General features: G+C 41.6%; 1 protein-coding gene across 3 annotated transcripts in view; it reads right to left on the reverse strand.

Moving 5' to 3' along the window:
* The window catches only part of LOC140463845 (splicing factor U2AF 65 kDa subunit-like), a 55460-nt gene that overhangs the window by 29436 nt on the left and 4614 nt on the right, over window positions 1-21410 (reverse strand). For all 3 annotated transcript variants that reach the window (XM_072558247.1, XM_072558246.1, XM_072558248.1), the window contains exons 2-4: window positions 17121-17286; window positions 1248-1351; window positions 980-1131 (exon numbers count right to left, since the gene is read on the reverse strand). In XM_072558247.1, the coding sequence (XP_072414348.1) occupies window positions 980-1131; window positions 1248-1351; window positions 17121-17286 (422 nt within the window). The remainder of the gene's footprint in view (window positions 1-979; window positions 1132-1247; window positions 1352-17120; window positions 17287-21410) is intronic.

The following is a 21410-nucleotide window of genomic DNA, read 5'->3' on the forward strand; positions in this document are numbered from 1 at the left end:
TCCCTATCCTCAGCCTCCTCCAGCCACAATTTTTTAATCCTCTGACTCTCCTCTTCAATCTTTGTTTCCACCATTCAAATCTTTGTCTTTAGCTGTACTGGGTCCATGCTCTGGAATTCCTTCCCTAAATCAATCCAATTCTCCACCTACCTATCCTCCTTCAAGTGTAAGCCTTGGTTCAGTAGCAGCCTTCACATCTCTGAAACCATGGTTTCAAGTCCATCGCCAGAGACTTCAGCAAGGAATCGAGGATGACATTTTAGCACAGTACAAAGGGAGCCTTGCACAATTGCATGGGTGTCTTCTGGGTGCTCCAGTTTTCTCCCATAGTCCAAAGATGTGCAAGTTTGGTGAATTAGCCATGCTAAATTGCCCATACTCTCCAGAGATGTGCAGGCTAGGTGGATTAGCCATGGGAAAAGCAAGGGATAGGATAGGGGGTAAGTCTGGGTGGGGATGCTCTTCAGAGGGGTGGGTGTGGACTCAATGGGCTGAACGGCCTGCTTCCACACTGTAAGGGTCCTATGATTTTAATCTGCTTTTACATGAGGAGATGCTAATCTGAACAGGGAAATTTTCCTGGTGCTTTGGCCAATTCAGTGTATACCAATGGACAGTTATGTTTCTAACAATAAAATGCAGTTCAACTTCAAACAAAGTGCTTGGAAATGTCCCAACACACTGAACTTCACTATAAAAATGCACATTTTTCTTTCTTTACAATGGTTCCTATTATTGTAACATTTCACTTAGGTTTAACCCTGACAAGATCAGGAAGCCACGAAGCCTAACCTTTTTTCGATTTCTCAGTTGAAAATGCCACTGAGCCTTTCAACCTCTAGTGCTCACAAATGTGTTCCTCCAAAGCCTTGACCCATACACATGGCATATTCTTGTAGGTTATTTTAATGAGAACTATTATTTTTGTGTCAATTAGTCAAACCAACATTACGACGGTAAAATTAAACTTTGCACTTGCCTCTGTGACACCAAAAGGTATGTTCCCAACATACAGTCGCCTGGCTTGCCTGGTCATTTGGCTACCAATGATTGGAACTTGCGTTGGTGTGATAGTCACACCACCTACTGTGGAAGTCGCTAAAAGCGCTGTGGCAGGGATCTGACCCGCAGCTAAGGAGAGAGAGAGATATGGATGTGTTCACTAAAAGCAACATCACAGAAGTCAGAGCATCATGTAACAATCTTTGTTCTTAATAAATTCAAAATAATAAATTGAAAGAATATACCTTGCATTGCTTTGTACTGCATTGGGGTGATGTGCTCAAAACCTGGAGGAGGCACATCCCAGTATCTGTAAGGCTTCTTTCTGCGAGACCGACGGGGAGACCGACTGTAGGAAGATAACAAATAAAACTTGCAATGTTTAATGCTTTTGAAGGGAAATGCATGCTACTGAAACATCAGAAGTTACATCACACCCTAGCAGGAGTCAGTTTGATCTGTGATTAAAATATTCATCACATGCCACAGAATTTCATTGAAATGGTAAATTTAAAAGGAAGTCTTCAATCCTGTAATAAATTCTGCTCTAGCAGATCTGACCACTACTCTGTCTCAGAGAAACAGCATAGGAACAGGTGTGGGCCATTCAGCCCTTGAGCCTGTTCCACCATGCTGAGATCATAGCTGATCTGTGACCTAACTCCATGTATGCCTTTGGCCCATATCCCTTAATATCTTTGAAAAACAATAGTTCATTTACTTCATTTAAAATTAACAGATCAGACATCCATCGCCATTTGTGGAAGAGAATTTCAAACATCTGCCACCTTTTGATGTATAGAAGTGTTCCCTAATTTCTCTCCTGAATGGTCTGGTCCCAGTTCTCAGACTATTCCCCCTTGTTCTAGAATCCCCAATCACTGGAAATAATTCATCTTCATCTACTCAGTCGTCATTTCCCGTTAATATCTTGAAGACTTTGATCAGATCACCTTTTAGCCTTCTAAATTTGAGACAAAACAGCTCTAATTTGTGTAACTTAACCTCTGAAGTTTTTTTTCACATTCACTTGTGGGACAGGAGTATCACTGGCTGACCAGGATTTATTAACCATTCTAATTGCCCTTGAGAAGGTGGTGGCAAGCTACCTTCTTGAATACTGCAGCCCATGTGCTACAGGTAGATCCACAATGATGTTAGGGAGAGAATTCCAGGGGTTTGACACAGTGTTAATAAAGGAATATATTTCTAAGTCAAGATGCTGAGTAGCTTGGAGGGAAACTTGAGAACGTGTATAGGGTATAAGCATGCAGGGAAAGAGTGAAGTCCTGAATTTTGTGAAATAAGAGGTTCAGCTCAGTATGACTCAGATAAAAAAATCAGTTAACAATGGGGGCTAGGGTAATGGGTTAACAAGGTGGAAAAGCAGTCATTATGTACAGCCATTTAACAATATTGAAAGCATTCAGCACTTATGGTCTGCTAACAAGGGGAAAAGTATCCATTGTATGAGTCGAGTTAACAAAGTTAAAAACACCTATAACAGTAGAGAGCTTGACCATTGCTATCGATACTCGTTGATTGTAATGGTCACCTTATTAACGTGTATGTTGCCATAGCTGGATGCTCCTCCCTGTAAAATGACTACGTAACTTATTGAGAAGCTGTTGTTCAAGAGAAAACCATGAACTCATGTCTCAATGCACATGGACGATTGTTCTCTCTCTCTCTCTAGGACCTGGAATAAAAAGTAAAAGAACTGTGTCGCTGAAAATTTTGCTTCGACTGAAGGGGGAACAGGACGACATGGTAGTATCTGCTGTCTGCTGTCCTTGCCCTTTTAGATGGTAGTGATCTTGGGTTGGAAGATGCTGTCTAAAGATCGTCAATGCAGTTTGTAGATAGTACACACTGAGCTTCTGTTGGGAAAGGAGTGGTTTCTCATGGTTGTAGTGCCAATCAAGTGGGCTGCTTTAAAATGGATTGTGTCAAACTTCACGAGTGTTGTTGGAGCTGCATTCAGCCAGAGAAGTGAGGAGCATTCCATCACACTCCTGACTTGTGCCTTGTAGATAATGCATTGGGAAGGCAAGAGGTGAGTTACTTGCTGCAGTGTTCCTAGCCTCTGACCTGCTGTTGTAGCCACTGTACTTATATAACTAGTTCAGTTGAGTTTCTGGTCAATGGCAATCCCTAATATGTTGATAGTGGGGGAATTCAGTGATGGTAACTCCACTGAATGTCAAGGGGCAATAGTTAGATTGCCTCTTAGTTATTGTCTGGCATTTCTATGACATGAATGTTATTTGCCACCTGTAAGTCTAAGCCTGGATACTGTTCAGGTCTGTTGCATTTGAACACAGACTGCTTCCGTATGAGGAATCATGAATGATGCTGAACGTTGTCATGATTTGACGAACATTCCCACCTCTAACCCTTAGACGGAGGGAAGATCATTGATAGGGCAGCTGGAAGATGGTTGGGCATAGAAAACTACTCTGAAGAACTCAGTGCTGCAATCATGGCTGAGTGGGGAGGCAATGAATTAGAAATCCACTGGGGTTTCCCTGCACAGGCAGAAATCCTCCCGATTTTTGAATGAGTTTCTGCCAAGTTAGGCATTGTACAAAGACAAAAAAAAAATTCCCAACACCGTCCCGTTTTCTGGTGTCCATTCATTCGTTTCTATTCAGGATGATTCCAGTCTGAAATGACACAGTGAGCAGAGTTGATTCCACCATCACTTTCTGGGAGTTTATCTCCCTCGAAGCCCCTCTAACTCTCTGCTGCATGAATTGTGTGTTTCCCCCCTCCCATATTTGTCAATGAGGTTCAGGTCTCTGAGGGGAGGTGAACACAATTTAACTATAAGATCCAGAGGAACTTCCACAGAGATATCGCAGAGCTGAGATGATTGACCTCCAACAACCACAACCATCTTCCTATGTGCTAGATATGGCTCCAAGCAGAGTTTGCCCCCAGTCCCACTGATTCCAGTTTTGTTAGAGCTCTTTGATGCCACACTTAGTCAAACACAGCCTTTATATCAAGGGCTGTCATTCTCACCTCACCTCTCAAATTCAACTCTTTTATCCAGGTTTGAACGCAGGCTGTAAGGAGTTGGGTGGCCCTGGTGGAACCCAAACTGAGTATCAGTGAGAAGGTTGTTGCTAAGCAGGTGCTGCTTGATAGAATTGTTGATGACATCTTCCGAATGATGGGGTGACAACGAGCCAGTTTGGATTTGCCTTGCTTTGTGTGTACAGAACACATCTGGGGAACTTTCCACAGTGTTAAGTAGATGCTAGTACTGAAACACTTGGCTTGGGGAGTTGGAAGTTCTAAAGCACTAGTCTAGCCGGAATGTTGTTAGGGTCCACTATCTTTGAAGTATCCAGTGCCTCCAACCATTTCTTAATACATGTGCAGTGAAATTAAATGGTTGATGACTTGCACTTGTGATGCTGGATACTAATGCAGGAGGTTGCGACAGATCATGCGCTATGCACTTCTAGCTGAAGACTGCTGTGAATACCTCAGACTTATCTTTTGCACTGTTGTGTTGAGCTCTTCCATTATTAAGGATAGTGATATTTGTGAAGCCTCCTCCACCAGTAAGTTGTTTAACTATCCATAACTGGATGTGGCAGGACTTCAGAGGTTAGATCTGATCCATTGGTTGTGGAATCACTTAGCTCTGCCTATCACTTGCTGTCTGGCAAGTCGTCCTGTTTGGTGGCTTCACCAGGTTCGTACATCATTTTTAGCTATGCCTAGTAATGCTCCTGGCATGTACTCCTGCACCCACCATTGAACAAAGGTTGATTTATTTGGCTTGATGGTAATGGTTGAATTGGGTGATGGGGGGGGGGGGGGGGGTTGCACGAATTTGCAGACAGTACAGTTCTGCTGTTGCTGGCCCACAGCGCCTAATAAATGCCTAGTTTTGAATCACTAGATCTGTTTGAAGTCTGTCCCATTTAGCACAATGCCACACAACATAATGGAGGGGATTCTCAATATGAAGATGAGACTTCATCGCCACAAGGATTGTGCGGTGTTCACTCTTACTAAAATTATTATGGACAGTTAGATCTGTAGCCAGCAGATTGGTAGGGATGAGGTGAAACTTTTCCGTCTTGTTGATTCGTCAACACTTGCCACAGACTCAGTCGAACATCTACACCCTTTAGGACCCAATCAGATCAGTCGTGTGGCTGCTGAACCAATCTTGGCATGGACATTGAAATTCCCTACCCATAGTATGTTTTGCAATATTACCACCCTCCATGCTTCCTCCAGGTGTCGTCCAACATGGAGAAACACTAACTCATCAGTTAAGTGAGGATGGCGACACGCCGCACAGAGGCTCTGGTGCCTCACAATGCCAGGGACCTTGGTTCAATTCCTGCCTTGGGCAAGCTGCCAGAGGAAGTGGTGATGGCTGGTACACAATTACAACATTTAAAAGGCACCAGGATGGATATATGAATAGGAAGGGTTTAGAGGGATATGGGTCAAATTATATAAAATCGGACTAGATTTATCTAGGATATCTGGTCAGCATGGACAAGTTGGATCGAAGGGTCTGTTTCTGTGCTGTACTTTACACCTCTATGACCATTTGTGTGAAATTTGCACTTTCTCCCTGTGTCTGCACGGGTTTCTGCTGAGTGCTCAGGTTTCCTCCCATTGCCCAAAAATGTGCAAGCGAGGTGGATGGTAAATGCAGGGTTACTGGCATAGGTGAGGGGTCCCTGTGGGATGCTCTTTGGAGGGTCAGTTTATACATGATGGGCCGAATGGCCTCTTTTTGCAGTTCGGACTCTACAATTCTATGGTACGTGATAATCAGCAGATTTCCTTTTCCACGTTTAACCAGATACCATGAGTCTTCATGGAGTCCGGAATCAATGATGAGGACTCCCAGGGCAACTCCCTCCTGATTGTACACGACTGTGTCACCACGCCTGCTGGTCTGCTTTGCCTGTGTAACAAGGCTATATCCAGAGACAGTGATTGCAGGGTCTGACATTGTCAGCAAGGTATAAATTCCACAAACATGACTACATCAGACTGTTGCTTCACTGATCCAGGAAACAGCTCTAATCTAGCTCCTAGATGATAATGAGGAGGGCTTTGTAACAGGGCGGTTTGTGCTCTTGACATTTCCAGTGTGTAGGTCGATACCAGGTAGGGCGCCCAGCTATTATTCTTAAGTAAACCTATACTGTACTTCCTCCAAGGCCAATATATCCTTCTTGAGATGTGGTGCCAAGATCTACTATCAGTACTCAAACAGGGGTCTAACCAAGATTTTGTATAACTTCAGCATAATTCTGCATCCTTATACTCCAGCCCTCTAAATATAAGGCCAGTATTCAAACAGCTTTCTTCATCTTCTGCACTTGTTTATGACATTTTAAATATCTATGCACCTGAACACCCAAGTCACTTTCATCGTCCACTTTATTTAACTTCATGCCATTTAGAAAGTATCCTTTTTCAATCCAAAATTGCTAACCTCTCATTTGCGTATACTGAACTCCATTTGCTATCATTTTGCCCATCCACTTAGTTTATCAATATCCTTTTGTAATTTTATGCTATCATCTACACTATCTGTAATGCAACCTCACTTTGCTTCATAAGGAAATATAGACACATTATTTATTAACAAGTTGGATAATGCCATAGAAAGTAATGTGAATAACTGAGGCCCTAACACAGATCCTCATGGGACACCACTGGTCACATCCAGCCAATTGGAGGACTGACCCAATATCCTTAGTTCCTGTCACCTACCACTCAACCAATTTCCCAGCTATGTCAGTAATTATCCCTCAATTCCACGGCCTTTCACGTTATTGCCCACTTAACTGTGGACTCTCTGTCTCATCTTGTCTCAAGTTGTCCGTACCTGAATCTAAAAATTCTAATAGCTGATTAATGGTGTTTGCTTTGAAATGTTACATTGAGCTTATTCATGCTACGATCACTATTTGATAAAGGTTCATGCACAATTAGGTTACTAATTAAATCCAGCTCAATACTAAATCCAGTATTGCTAGACTCCTTGTGGAAGCCAGGACATATTGCTGGAGGAAACTATCCAGGACAGACTCCAGAAACTCTTCATCCTTCCGACTGGTGAGTGACTCTCCCAACCTATAGTAAAGCTAAAACCCCCCATTAATATTAGTCTAAATTATAGATAATCTGGGAATAAAGAAATGCACCCAAGAGAACGGTAGGTAGGCACCATGGAATCTTTAGTGTCCAGAATACTTTATGGAGGACAATTAAAATTGTTACTATATTTAATATTATCATATAAAATTTGATATACATAACTTCCATAAACCCTAGGGAACATTCTGGTCTCGAAGAAAACATATTTGGAACAAATGGAATATAACGCACGTTGCTCACAAACAACATACTGTAAAAGGTAAGTACTGCTTTAAACTAATACTTCATGTAGCTATCCTGCCGAACTCTGTTTTAGGAGATGGTCAATTTCTTCTGTGTAATTCCTAAGTTCTTGGATACAAGTCTTTTGTGATCATTTTAATGAGAATGGTTACTGCAATGGAGATTGTAGCAGTTCACTTAGATTTCACCAAGTACTATCAAAAATACTTCTCCTTGGATAGAGCTCTCTGTTCTGATTCAGCCAAAATAGATGACATTAGGGGCATTATCTGACCAGCTTGACACATCTATCCATCAGAATCTCCTATAACTCCTCTACATACTTAGAGCAGCCACTTTCACAAAGGCTGTACAGTCTCTCATCAAAAGTGTAATAACTGAGCAATTTACACTTTGCTAACAGGTTCACAATTGGACTCAAGGTCTACAAATTGCTTTTGTCTCCAAGTATATCATCATATCAGAATGCACTGAAGATTGAGTGGAAATTTGCTGCCACTTTGTTGTAGGTGAGAAAATTACTGTCTTGCTTTGACACCAGTAACCAGGAATACTAGCCCTTAACTATCAGTTATTTCATCCAACTGAGTATGAAACGCACAAATAATTTCTGGGCTAGAGGATTACATTAGGGTTAGCAATACTAATTAAGAATTTTAACCAGTTGATTTTATTATAAAGATTCAACACAATGACACAGAAACCAAAACTTTCAACTGGTCAGCATTCTTAACCATAATATGCTTAGAGGGCCATTAATTTCAATGCTGGATGACCCCAGGCTCCGGGTGCGATTTTGAGGTATGACCAAAATCCTGAGACTTAAATATCACTCAGATGAGTTAAACATAATCATTACATGGTTGTATGTTTGAGGACTGACACAATGGAAATTGGTGTACACGAGGTGAAACACACTATATTGGCATTCAGTATGACTGCAATGCCTCCTTTCAGTAGTATTACCTACTGAACTAGTGTAGTGATTATAAAGAGATGGATCACAGAATAAGAGTTTCTTGATTGGGGTTGTAATCTGGTCCAATCAGGGAACCCTGGCTGACCGAGATAAACAGAAGTGTCAGAGGTTCTGCTCACTTCAGAGCTGGCTCTGAGGAAGCTTGACCAGTGTCAAGTACTAAGCATGTGTAAATAAGAACATAAGAAAGAGAAGGAAGAAGCCATCTGGCCCGTTGAGGCTGCTCCATCATTCAATAAGACCATTGCTGATCTTTTTTTTAAGACTACTTACAGTGTGGAAACAGGCCCTTCGGCCCAACAAGTCCACACCGACCCGCCGAAGCGCAATAAACCCAGACCCATTCCCCTACATTTATCCCTGCTCCTAACACTACAGGCAGTTTAGCATGGTCAATTCACCTGACCTGCACATTTTTGGAGTGTGGGAGGAAACCGGAGCACCCGGAGGAAACCCACGCAGACACTGGGCAGAATGTGCAAACTCCACACAGTCAGTCACCTGAGGCGGGAATTGAACTGGCGCTGTTAGCCAGCAGTGCTAACCACTGTGCCACCCACTTTCTTTGGACCAGGCTCACTTACCCACCTGATCATAACCTATAATTCCTTTACTTTTCAAACATTTATTTCTGCCTTAAAAACATCCAACAAGGTAGCCTCAACTGCTTCACTAGGCAGGGAATTCCACAGATTCACAAACCTTTGTATGAAGAAGCTCTTCCTCAAATCACTCCGAAATCTGCTCCCCCTTATTTTGAGGCTATCTCCCTGCTTCTCTTATCTATTCCCTTCATAATTTTGGGTGTTTCTATAAGACTCCCCCTTCATTCTTCCAATTCCCCCATCAAGCTTTTTTCATAAGCCAACCTTCTCAACTCTCATCAAAGATGAACCTCCTCTGCACCCCCTCCAGTGCCAGTACACCCTTTTTCAAGTAAGGAGAGGACATTACTTCAGGTATGGCCTCATCAACACCCTAAACAGTTGCAACATAACCTCTCTGCTTTTAAACTCAACGCCTTTAGCAAAGGAGGACAAAATGCCTCCCTAATTATCTATTATACTTGCAGACCAACCCTCTGTGATTCATGCACAAGACCAGCCAGGTCTCTGCATAGTAGCAAGCTGAGATTTTTCATCATTTGAATAAGAATATAAGAACTTGGAACAGGAGTAGGCCATCTGGCACTTTGAGCCTGCTCAGCCATTCAAGAAGATCATGGCTATTTTTTCGTGGCCACAGCTCCACTTACCCACCCTCTCACTGTAATCCTCAATTCCTTCATTGTTCAAAAAAATTATCTATCTTAGCTTTAAAAACATTTACTGAAGTAGTGTTAACTATTTCACTGGGCAAGGAATTCCATAGATTTACAACCCTCCGAGTGAAGACGTTCCTTCTCAATTCAGTCCTAAATCTACTCCCCTTAATTTTGAGGCTATGCACTCTTGCTCTAGTTTCACCCGCCAATGGAAACATCCTCTCTATGTCTATCTAATATAATTTTATATATTTCTATAAGATCCCCTTCTTCTTCTAAATTCCAATGAACATAATCCCAGTGTACTCAGCCTCTTCTCATAAGCCAACCCCCTCAACTCCAGAATCAACTGAGTGAACCTCTACTGCACCCCCTCTAGTGCCAGTACATCCCTTCTCAAGTAAGGAGACCAAAACTGCACACAATATTCCAGATATGGCCTCACCAGCACCCTATACAGCTGCAACATAACCTCTCTGCTTTTAAACTCAATCCCTACAGCAATGAAAGACAAAATGCCTCCTTAATTACCTACTGTACTTGCAGCCAAAACCTCTGTAATTCATACACAAGGACACCCAGGTCTCTATGCATAGCAGCATGCTGCAACTTTCTACCACTCAAGTAATAATTCTTTTTATTGTTACTCCTACCAAAATGGATGACTTTATTGTATTCCATCTGCCAGACCTATGCCTACTCACTTAAAGTATCTACGTTCCTTTGCAAGGGTTCACAGACCTCGGCACACTTTGTTCTGCCACTCATCTTAAGTGTCGTCTGCAAACTTTGATACACTACACGTGGTCCCCAAATCCAAATCATCTATATAAATTGTGAATAATTCCAATTCCAACACTGATCCATGAGGCAAACCACTAGGTACTGACTGCCAACCAGACTAGCACTCAGTTATCCTCACTCTATGCTTCTTGTTAGTCAACCAATCCGCTATCCATGATAATACTTTACATGTTTATCTTATGCAGCAGCCTCTTGTGCAGCACTTTGACCTTTAAAGATTTCCCAATCCCCACTTTCTCCACTATTCTTTGGCACTTTACATACATTTGCTTTCAATTTGATACATTCCTTTATTTCCTTGGTTAACAATGCCCAATTATCCCTTTTAACGTCATAGATATGTACAGCACGGAAACAGACCCTTCAGTCCAACTCATCCTTGCCAAACAGATATCCCTACCTAATTTAGTCCCATTTGCCAGCACTTGGCCAATATCCCTCTAAACCATACCTATTCACATACAATTACAGCATTTAAAAGGCATCTGGATGGGTATCAGCCTCCACACTTCCTCTGTTAGTTCATTCCATACACGTACCACCCTCTGCATGAAAAAGTTGCCCCTTAGGTCCCTTTTATATTTTTCTTCTCTCACCCTTTTCCTGTGCCCTCTAGTTCTGGACTCCCCGACCCCAGGGAAAAGACTTTGTCTATTTATCCTATCTATGTCCCTCATGATTTTATAAACCTCTATAAGGTCACCCCTCAGCCTCTGACGCTCCAAGAAAAACAGCCCCAGCCTATTCAGCCTCTCCATATAGCTCAAATCCTTCAAACCTGGCAACATCCTTGTAAATCTTATCTGAACCTTTTCAAGTTTCACAACATCTTTCCAATAGGAAGGAGACCGGAACTGCACACAATATTCCAAAAGTGATCTAACCAATGTCCTGTACAGCTGCAACAGGACCTCCCAACTCCCATATTCAGTACTTCCTTTTCACTGGAAGATACTTTTGCTGAGCACTGAAAAACTGTTTTGAAAGTCCTCACTGTTCCTCAATTGTCCTGACCATATAGACTTTGCTCCCAGTCCACCATATCCAATTCCTGCCTCAACCTATTGTAATTCCCTTTGTTTATACATCAGACTGTGCTGTTGGATTTTACTTTCTCACCCTTCATCTGTACTTTAAATTCAACCATATTGTCATCCTGCTCCCCCCCCCCGCCCCCCCACCTCACTTGAAGCAAAACCCTCAGGGATACAGTATAGCTTTACCTCCTTTATCTTTATTCAGGGCCCTGGAGGGAGAGAGAACGATCGCCCACGTGCGTAGGGACATGGGTTCCTGGTCTTCTCTGGAATAGCAGTTCCTTGATGAATTATATAATCATTTTACAGGGAGGAGCATCCAGATAAGGCAACATACATATCGATTGGGTGACCATTACAATCAGTGAGCATCAACAGTAAAGATTTAGCCATCTGCTGTTACATAATGAATGTTCTTAATCTTAATTGGCTTCATGAATACTTTTCACCTTGTTAAACTGACCTGACATACTGAATGCTTCCAATATTGTTTAATGGCTTTACATTATGAATGCTTTTCCACCTTGATAACCCATTACCTTTGCCTCCAGCATCCCACTGTTAATTGCAAGTCCTTATCTGATCTGAGTCATGCTCAGCTGGACCTCGTGTTTCACAAAACTCAAAATTTAATTCTTTCCCTACCTGCTCATACCCTATACACTTTCTCAATACTGTGATCGCTCCTTCTGAGAGGATCCCTAATTTGGAGATCGCCAATTATTCCTGCTTTGTTACACAGGACCAAGTAGGTTCCATTACATACTATTTCATAAAACTATTGCGGATACATTCTATGAACTTCTCCTCAAGCCTGCTTTGACCAACTTGGTTTGATCCATCAATATGTAGATTTAAATCCCCAATGATAATTGCCATACTATTTTTACATGCATCAGATTTTTTTTGTTTTTTACCTGCCCGACCATGATGTTATTATTTCACGGCCTACGGATTACATCTATGACTTTTTCCCAAAACTATTTCTACTTTCCACTCACATTGACTCAAACATTTTCTGCACAGAACCTATATCATCTCTCATTACCTCCCTGATGTCATCCTTAAAAACCAGGGCAACAACACTTCCCTATCCTTTCTGTCTGTCCTTCTAATCCCTGTCCCTGAATATTCAATCCACAGTCATGGTCACCTTACAACCATGTAATGGTCACTAAATCATGCCAATTCACAATGATTTGTGCCATCAACTTATCTACTTTGTTTCGAATGCTGTGAGCATTCAATTAAAGTGTCCTTATGTTAATTTTACACCTTCGTTTTGAAGCCTGATACCTCTGCCAGAAGAACCTTTGTTTTCAAACATTCACAGTTTTTAAAATCACTACCTGATTTACACTTACCTCAGTGCTACACTGCTCATTTGTTTCTTGTTTTTTATTTACTCCCATTGACCCCCGAGGCACTCCACTAGTTACAATCCAACAAGCAACCTTCCACTATTACCCTCTGCTTCCTACCATCAAGACAACCGTATATCCAATTTGCTAGCTCGCATTGGATTCCATTTGTTCCAACTTTCCAGAGCAGCCTACCATTTGGAACCTTATTAAAGGCCTTACTGAATTCCATATAGATTATGTCTACTGCCCTGCCCTCAACCACCTTTCTGGTCAATTCAAAGAACTCTGACAAATTTGAGGCATGATCTCCCAATCACAAAGCCATGCTGACTACTCATAATCTGACTACTTTCCAAGTGCATGCATATCTTATCTCTCAGAATCTTAAGTAACTTATCCATAGATATTAAGCTTACTGGTCCAAAGTTCCCATCCTTTTCTTTGCAACCTTTCTTGAATAACGACACAACATTTGCTACCCTCCAGTCTTCCAGGACCTCACACGTGGCTAACGATGATGCAAAAATATTAACCAGGTCCACCTCAATTTCTTCTCTAGTGTCTTGCAGTGTTCTTGGATATATCTGGTCAGAACCAGACAATTTATTCACCTGCATGCCATTCTAATATGTCCAACACCTCCTGTACTGTGAAATGGACTGCCCCCAAGATATGACCACAAACCTCCCCAAGTTCCCAAGTCTTCATGTCTTTGTCCTTGGTAAACACATGAGAAATATTCATTGAGAACTTTGCCCATCTCTTTCTGTTCTACACATACATGTTCAAGGTGACCCAGCACCAATCCGTACAAGGTGCTAATAACTGGGAAGGCCAGTTCGGAGCACTTAGACATAGTGCTTGTATGTTTCTCCCAGGGAGACAGATATTTAAGAAGGGAAAAAAATGCATGTTCTAGGGATGCCACGTGACCTACCTGAGCTATGGAGTCAACAAGACTAGGTTACACCCATTGGAAGAGGAAAATGAGGACAATCAAAGGTGTTCCGACTCCCATGTCTGTACTGGACATTAGGAATTTCCTTGGATTAGTGAATTATTACAGAAAGTTCATATATAACCTGGCTTCCATCCTGACACACCTACACATGGTATTCAAAAAGGGTCAGCCTTGAAAATGGTCTCACAGCCAAGATGTAGTTTTTAGAGAAGTGAAGAAACAGTTATCATTGTCTAAGGTGTTGGTACACTATGATCCTAAGCGAAATCTGGTGCTGACATATGTCTTCTCCTTGTATGGTATCAAGGCAGTGTTGGCTCACAGGTAGCCTGATAGAAAGGAATGCCCAAAAGCATATGCTTCCTGGACTTTGATTGATGCAGTGTACAAATATGCCCAGATAGAGAAGGAAGGTTTGGCGGTCATCTTTGATGTAAGAAGGTTCCACCAATACATTTACCTACATAAATTTGAAAGAGAACAAGGTCTTACAGCCCATAGCTTTAGGTCAAATTCAGTGGTACACTTTCTTTCTATGTATCTTTACGAGTCAGAACAATGTCCAGGAGGCCAAGTAGCAAATGTAGATACCTTGAGCCACCTCCTGCTGGTAGACATCACCAGTTATGCCACAAATGTTCTGGTTTTAAACTTTCTGGACACCCTTCCAGTCACCACTGACAATATTAGATTGTGGACACACAAAAAAAACTCCGGTCCTGGCAAAACTACAACAGCTGGTGGCGACGGGGGAAACCAAAGAGCCTTCACAACCAGGATTGAAATGTTTCTGAACCTGGAAAGACCAGACCAGAGATGGCATTTTACTATAGAGAGCAAAAGCGATCATCCCGAGTAAAGGATTCTGGCTAAACTCCACCAGGGTCTTCCAGTGGTGTCCAAAGTGGAGATGTTGGTGAGAAGCTATGTCTGGTGCCCAGGATTGAATGCAGACATAGCTGCATTGGTGGGGCAGTGCCTAGAGTGCAAACAAGGACAGAAATTACCACCAGCAGCTCCCCCACTTTAAGGGAGTGGCCAGGTAAACCCTGCACACAGTTACAGGTCAACTATGCCAGCCCTCTCATGGTGGTGGCAGGGGGGATGCACAGACAGAATGAGGATTGCCAATGCTGGACACAAGAGAGACCGAGTATTCCACGGAATGAAGTTTGGTATCAAAACCCCGCATGGGTAAGAGGTATGGTTGATGCAAGGTCAGGTCCAAGTGACACACAAATTCAGGTCAGTGAGGCAGTCGTGAACAATCAGTGACAATATGAAAACTGCAAACTCTCAAATGGGACAGCAGCAAAACATACCTGGCCCCTCAGGACAGCTATAAAGGCTGCCAGAATTAGAAGGTTCTCCCCCGCCGTCTACTGAAGAAACCTCACATTTTGAGATGGACACAACGGATGCCACAGCCTCAACATCATTACTGCCTGAAGATGAAGGATTACTTCCAAGACACACTGGCACAAGAGGCAGTACACACCGTCCATATTAGAGGAGTCAGAACTGGACCAGTAGAGGTTACAAGAAAAAGAACAGGCCTACAGGCCTACATCCCCGGATTTTGAGGGGTGGGGGGAGTTATATACTGATTGTAACAAGGTAAGCTAGGTGATTGGAGCTGTTGGCTGACAAATATAAACAGGAGTGTCAGAGGGTCTGGCTCTGACGGAGCTGGGTCAGTGTTAAGTTCAATGCACACGAATGGATTTCAGTAATGCGTTTGACAAGGTTCCCCATGGGAGATTGATTAGCAAGGTTAGATCATGGAATACAGGGAGAACTAGCCATTTGGATACAGAACTGGCTCAAAGGTAGAAGACAGAGGGTGGTGGTGAAGAGTAGTTTTTCAGACTGGAGGCCTGTGACCAGTGGAGTCTCACAAGGATCGGTGCTGGGTCCTCTACTTTTTGTCATTTATATAAATGATTTGGATGTGAGCATAAGAGGTACAGTTAGTATGCTTGCAGATAAAACCAAAATTGGAGGTGTAGTGGACAGCGAAGAGGGTTACACCTCTGATTACAACAGGATCTTGACGAGATGGGCCAATGGGCAGAGAAGTGGCAGATGGAGTTTAATTCAGATAAATGCGAGGTGCTGCATTTTGGGATAGCAAATCTTAGCAGGACTTATACACTTAATGGGAAGGTCCTAGGGAGGGTTGCTGAACTAGGAGACCTTGGAGTGCAGGTTCATACTCCTTGAAAGTGGAGTTGCAGGTAGATAGGATAGTGAAGGCGGCATTTGGTATGCTTTCCTTTATTGGTCAGAGTATTGAGTACAATTCTGGTCTCGTTCCTATCGGAAAGATGTTGTGAAACTTGAAAGGGTTCAGAAAAGATTTACAAGGCTTGGAGGATTTGAGCCCTAGGGAGAAGCTGAACAGGCTGGAGCCGTTTACCTTGGAGCGTCGGAGGCTGAGGGGTGACCTTATAGAGGTTTACAAAATTATGAGGGGCATGGATAGGGTAAATAGACAAAGTCTTTTCCCTGGGGTTGGCGAGTCCAGAACTAGAGGGCATAGGTTTAGGGTGAGCGGGGAAAGATATAAAAGAGACCTAAGGGGCAACGTTTTCACACAGAGTGTGGTACATGCATGGAATGAGCTGCCAAAGGATGTGGTGGAGGCTGGTACAATTGCAACATTTAAAGAGGCATTTGGATGGGTATACGAATAAGAAAGGTTTGGAGGGATATGGGTGCTGGTAGGTGGAACTAGATTGGGTTGGGATATCTGGTCGGCATGGACGGGTTGGATTGAAGGGTCTGTTTCCATGCTGTACATCTCTATGACTCTGTGTAAATAAAGGGTGACTTGGTGATGGGATACTGTTCACTGTGGAGTTATTTCACTAGTGTGCTGGGTGGAGCTGTACTTCAATATAATGGACAAGTGCAGCTGTAAAGAGTGGAAGAAAACAGATGGCTTCTGGCACAGATAATTAGATCAACTGAATTTATCTTCAACATTCCAAACTGAAGATTTTTTTTTAAAAAAACCTCAATTTAAATTGGTAAAACTGAAATTTGCAAGGGTCCTGTTTCTTTCCGCCACAAGCTGTCAGCTAAATGGACCCCTGCATTTTGCTATGGATTGTCCACTGCCAGAAAAAAAGACTCTCTTCCTCTCCATGTTGATCTCTGATGGCTCTTGACACTCCCAAATCATAATCCATCAATTCTTCCCGCAAGTCACCTTACTTTTGCTATGCGTCTTTCAATAATGTAGTTGCAGCTTTGCACATGGAACGTCATGCTATGTATCAAGTATGAGCATGGAGAAACAGCAGGTTACCTGTGACGCTTCCGCTCTCGTGATCCGCTTCGTTTATCTCTGCTTCTGCTTCGTCCGCCTCGACTTCTGCTGCGTTTGTCCCTGCTTCGACTTCTCCGCTTTTTATCCCTGCTTCGGCTTCTGGAAATGCTTCGACTTTTCTTTTTGTGTCGTTCCTTTTCCCGCTCTAAAAACAAAGACAGTTATGTTCAGAATCAAATTATAAGTATAACACTTCATGAAAATGGAAAATTGGGCATGCTCTACTAACAGACAGCTCAACTGATGTTAAAATAAACAAAGGATTTTGGATTCTGGAAATCTGAAACAAGAAACATAGCAGATCTGGCAACATCTATAGAGAGAAAACAGAGTTAATGTTTTGAGTTCAATTACCCTTCGTCAGAGCAGGTTCCACTTTTTAGTTAGTTCCACTTTTGGGGGGCATAGTTCTGGATTCGGAAGATAAAACCTGGATACCAAAATGGATAATTTCTCACACACACACACACACACACACACAGATGAAAAAATGAGCAAATTTGTCACATTCTACTGAAGCAAAGATATATTTCTAAGGGAACAGGACCATTTTGTCACACATGCTAGTCACATTGCCTTTCTGCACTGCAGCCAGTTGAAACCCTTAAGTATGTAATTTAAATATCAACCCAATTGTAGGCAGGGGGCTCCGCAAGCAGAGAGCATGACAACATCCCCATTTAGGGTTGCTTACAGGATCTTGGGTTCTGGATCTGTTGTGTGTAGTGCATTGAATGGAATAGAAAGTCCCTGTACAAAGCTACTCAAGTGCCAGATTCTTGATCCCAAGAGAAAGGCCTATTGCTGTATAGTTAACTCTTCAGCAATATCCCTTTCACTTTCATTAATTACCACTCAAAGTGTAAAGCACACAATGTAAATATATAAGAACCCACTTCACCAAATTTTAATGAATGCTGTGCTGAATATATATCCTTACAGATGTAAAATTAAAGAACCTGAAAATAAATTAGTTGCAAGTTGCTACCAGTGAAGCCTTGATTGTAAGAATTTTCTAATTTGGCAGCACGCAAGTAATTGAAATTCACATCTAAAGTTGCTCTATATTGACAAAGCAAGATGTAACAATACGATACTGACATTATTTTAGTGATACAGGTTATCACATTAGCACCCTGAGAATTTCAAAGCCTAATTCTACCTTATCGCAGTTTAACTCATTCGTAGAGTCATAGAGCATGGAAAGAGACCTTTTGGTCCAATCAATCCATGCCAAACATAATCCCAAACTAAACCAGTCCCACCTACCTGCTCCTGGCCCATACCCCTCCAAACCTTTCCTATTCATGTCCTTACCCAAATGTCTTTCAAATGTTGTAATTGTACTTATATCCACTACTTCCTCAAGAAGTTCATTCTGCACACGAATCAACCTGTGTAAAACGATCTTCCCCTCTTTTTAAATCTTTCTCCTCTCACCTTAAAAATGTGCCCTCTAGTCTTAAAATCCCCCATGCAACGGAAAGACAACTACCACTAATACTATCTGTACCGCTCACTATTTTAGAAACTTCTTTAAGGTCACCGCTCAACCTCCAGTGAAAAAAAAAAGTCCCAGTTTATTCAGCCTTTCTTGATAACTCAAACCTTCCTCACCCGGCAACATCTTGATAAATCTCTCCAGCTGAAAATCCTTCCTATAATAGGGTAACTAGAACTTTTCATAGTACTCCAGAGGATGCCTCATCAATGACTGTACAACCTCAACATTATTCCCAAATCCTACACTCAAAGAACTGAGCAATGAAGGCAAGCCTGCCTTTTTAACCACCCTGATGCAAACTTCAAAGAATTATGTACCAGAATCCCTAGATCCCTTTGTTCTACAACACTACCCAAGACTCTCTTAACTCTATAAGCAATACCCTTGTTTATTGGTGAAAAATGCAATAGCTTATATTTATCCAGAATGAACTCCGTCTGCTATTTTTTAGCCCATTGACCCATTTGAACTAAATTTCTTTGTAATTTTAGAAAACCAGCTTCACTATCTACTATGGCACAAATTTTTGTGTCGTCGACAAACTTACTAACCATGCCTTCTATATTCTCATCCAAATTATTTTTATAATTGAAAAACAAAGGAGGACCCAGAACCAATTGCTTTGGAACACCACTGGTGACAGGTCTCCAATCTTAAAAGGAACCCTCACCACCCTGTATCGTGCTGTTAAGCCAATTATGTATCCAACTAGCAAGCTAACCCTTAATCCCACACGACCTAACTTTACCAATTAATCTACCATGCGGAATCTTATCAAAAGCATTACTAAAGACCAAGTAAACAGCTCTGCCCTCAAAAAATTGAGTTGTCGGACATGGAGTATAAGGTATCATGAAATTTTAAAGAAATTCTACAAATACGTTAAGAGCAAGAGGGTAACTGGAGAGGGGGTAGGGCCCCTTAAAGATCAAGGGGATATTCTTTGTGTTGAACCCCATAGGATGGCCAAGATAATGAATATTTCGAGTCAAAAAAACGCAAGTTTGTGAGACATGATATCCCTTGCACAAAACCATGCTGACTATTCCTGATCAATATTTGCCTCTCCATATACCCATAAATCCTATCTATTATAACCACCTCCAACAAATTACCCACAACTGAAGTCAGACTCTCAGATCTATAATTCCCCAGTTTCTCTTTACAAGCTTTCTTAAACAAAGGTACAATATTAGCCACTCTCAGTCATCAGGCACCCTCACCCGTAGTTATAGATAATGTAAATATTTCTGCAAGGGGTCTCACAATTTCTTCCTTTACTTCCTACAACATTCTGGGATACATTATATTTTATATTCTAATACCTCCTGAAATTCCTCTTCTGTAATGTGAACTGTTTATAAAACATCAAAATTATTTCTCTGTATTCTCCAGTCTCCATTTCTTCCTTCATAGTAAAAGCTGACTCGAAATATTCATTATCTTGGCCATCCTATGGGGTTCAACACAAAGAATATCCCCTTGATCTTTAAGGGGCCCTACCCCCTCTCCAGTTACCCTCTTGCTCTTAACGTATTTGTAGAATTTCTTTAAAATTTCATGATACCTTATACTCCATGTCCGACAACTCAATTTTTAACTATGGAAGAACGTATAAGAGCATACATATACGACTGAAATATGCAGAAAGGTGGAAGATTCAGGAGAGAAATTAAGGAGAAGAAATATGTCTTTAATGGTAAGAATTTAGAATCAAAAACATACATCCAGACAGATACAAAAGCAGCAGCAGCATAAGTAGGCACAGCTATTAAAGGACAAGACCATTTTATGTTCAAAGTTTGGTAGAAGATTTATAGCTCGGGAACCCTAACCCTAACCCTATCGCATAGCAAGAAAGTACCAGTTTGTTTAAATCCCTGGTGAGACTCCATAATGGTTACCCCAGTACAGTGTGATTTATAAACAATGAATTTACTAGGGTCTAATCAGGGGTGAGTAGCAATAATGAAGGAGGACTTGAGTTAGGGCTCTTACAGCACAACAATGTCAAAAAGGCAAAGTTTTGTTTTGGGTTATTTTAAGAGAAATAAGTCAAACAAATAATGATACTTTGAGAAAATAATGATTGGAAAAAAAAAACAATTAGGATAGCATGTGCACAGAGTCAGGCCATTTGGCTCATCAGTCCATGTCTGTAGTTAGACTTGACTCAACCTTCCTCCTGCCTTTCCTCAGTAAAGTCCATCATTGTAACCATTTATTCCCATGTCCCTTATGTATTTATCTAGGTTCCCCTTGAAAGTATCCAAGTCATTTACTTAAACCACTCTCTATGGAAATGAGTTCTCAATACTCATCAACGTTTGGGTAAAAATAATGCTTTTAAATTTTTCCCATTGGATTTTTTTGTTGAGCATTTGTATTGATGATTTCTAGTTACGTTCATCCCCACAAACGCTCATTCTGTCTACCTTATGAAAACTTTTAATAGATTTTGAGGATCTCATTGGAGGTCACCCTTCAGTCTTTTTGAAGACAGAATTATTTGTCTATCTGATATTACTACTGGACAAGTGAGATCCTGGAAAGAAACCTAGTCTGATAGATCATTTTATTTACTTAGTAGATGTGGTGGTTGTGCAGCAAAACAGTCACATGAGGTTGCAGATATTCTTTAACCAGGTTATTTTTTAAAAAAACAAAGCAACCTAAATAAAAAAACAGCTTGAGATATCTTAAAACACACAGCAAAACAAACCGATTCTCCAACACCACCACTTCACAATAAATCAAATTCAGAA

This window comes from Chiloscyllium punctatum, chromosome 39 (genome assembly GCF_047496795.1).
Source record: "Chiloscyllium punctatum isolate Juve2018m chromosome 39, sChiPun1.3, whole genome shotgun sequence".
In the NCBI taxonomy this organism is placed as follows: domain Eukaryota; kingdom Metazoa; phylum Chordata; class Chondrichthyes; order Orectolobiformes; family Hemiscylliidae; genus Chiloscyllium; species Chiloscyllium punctatum.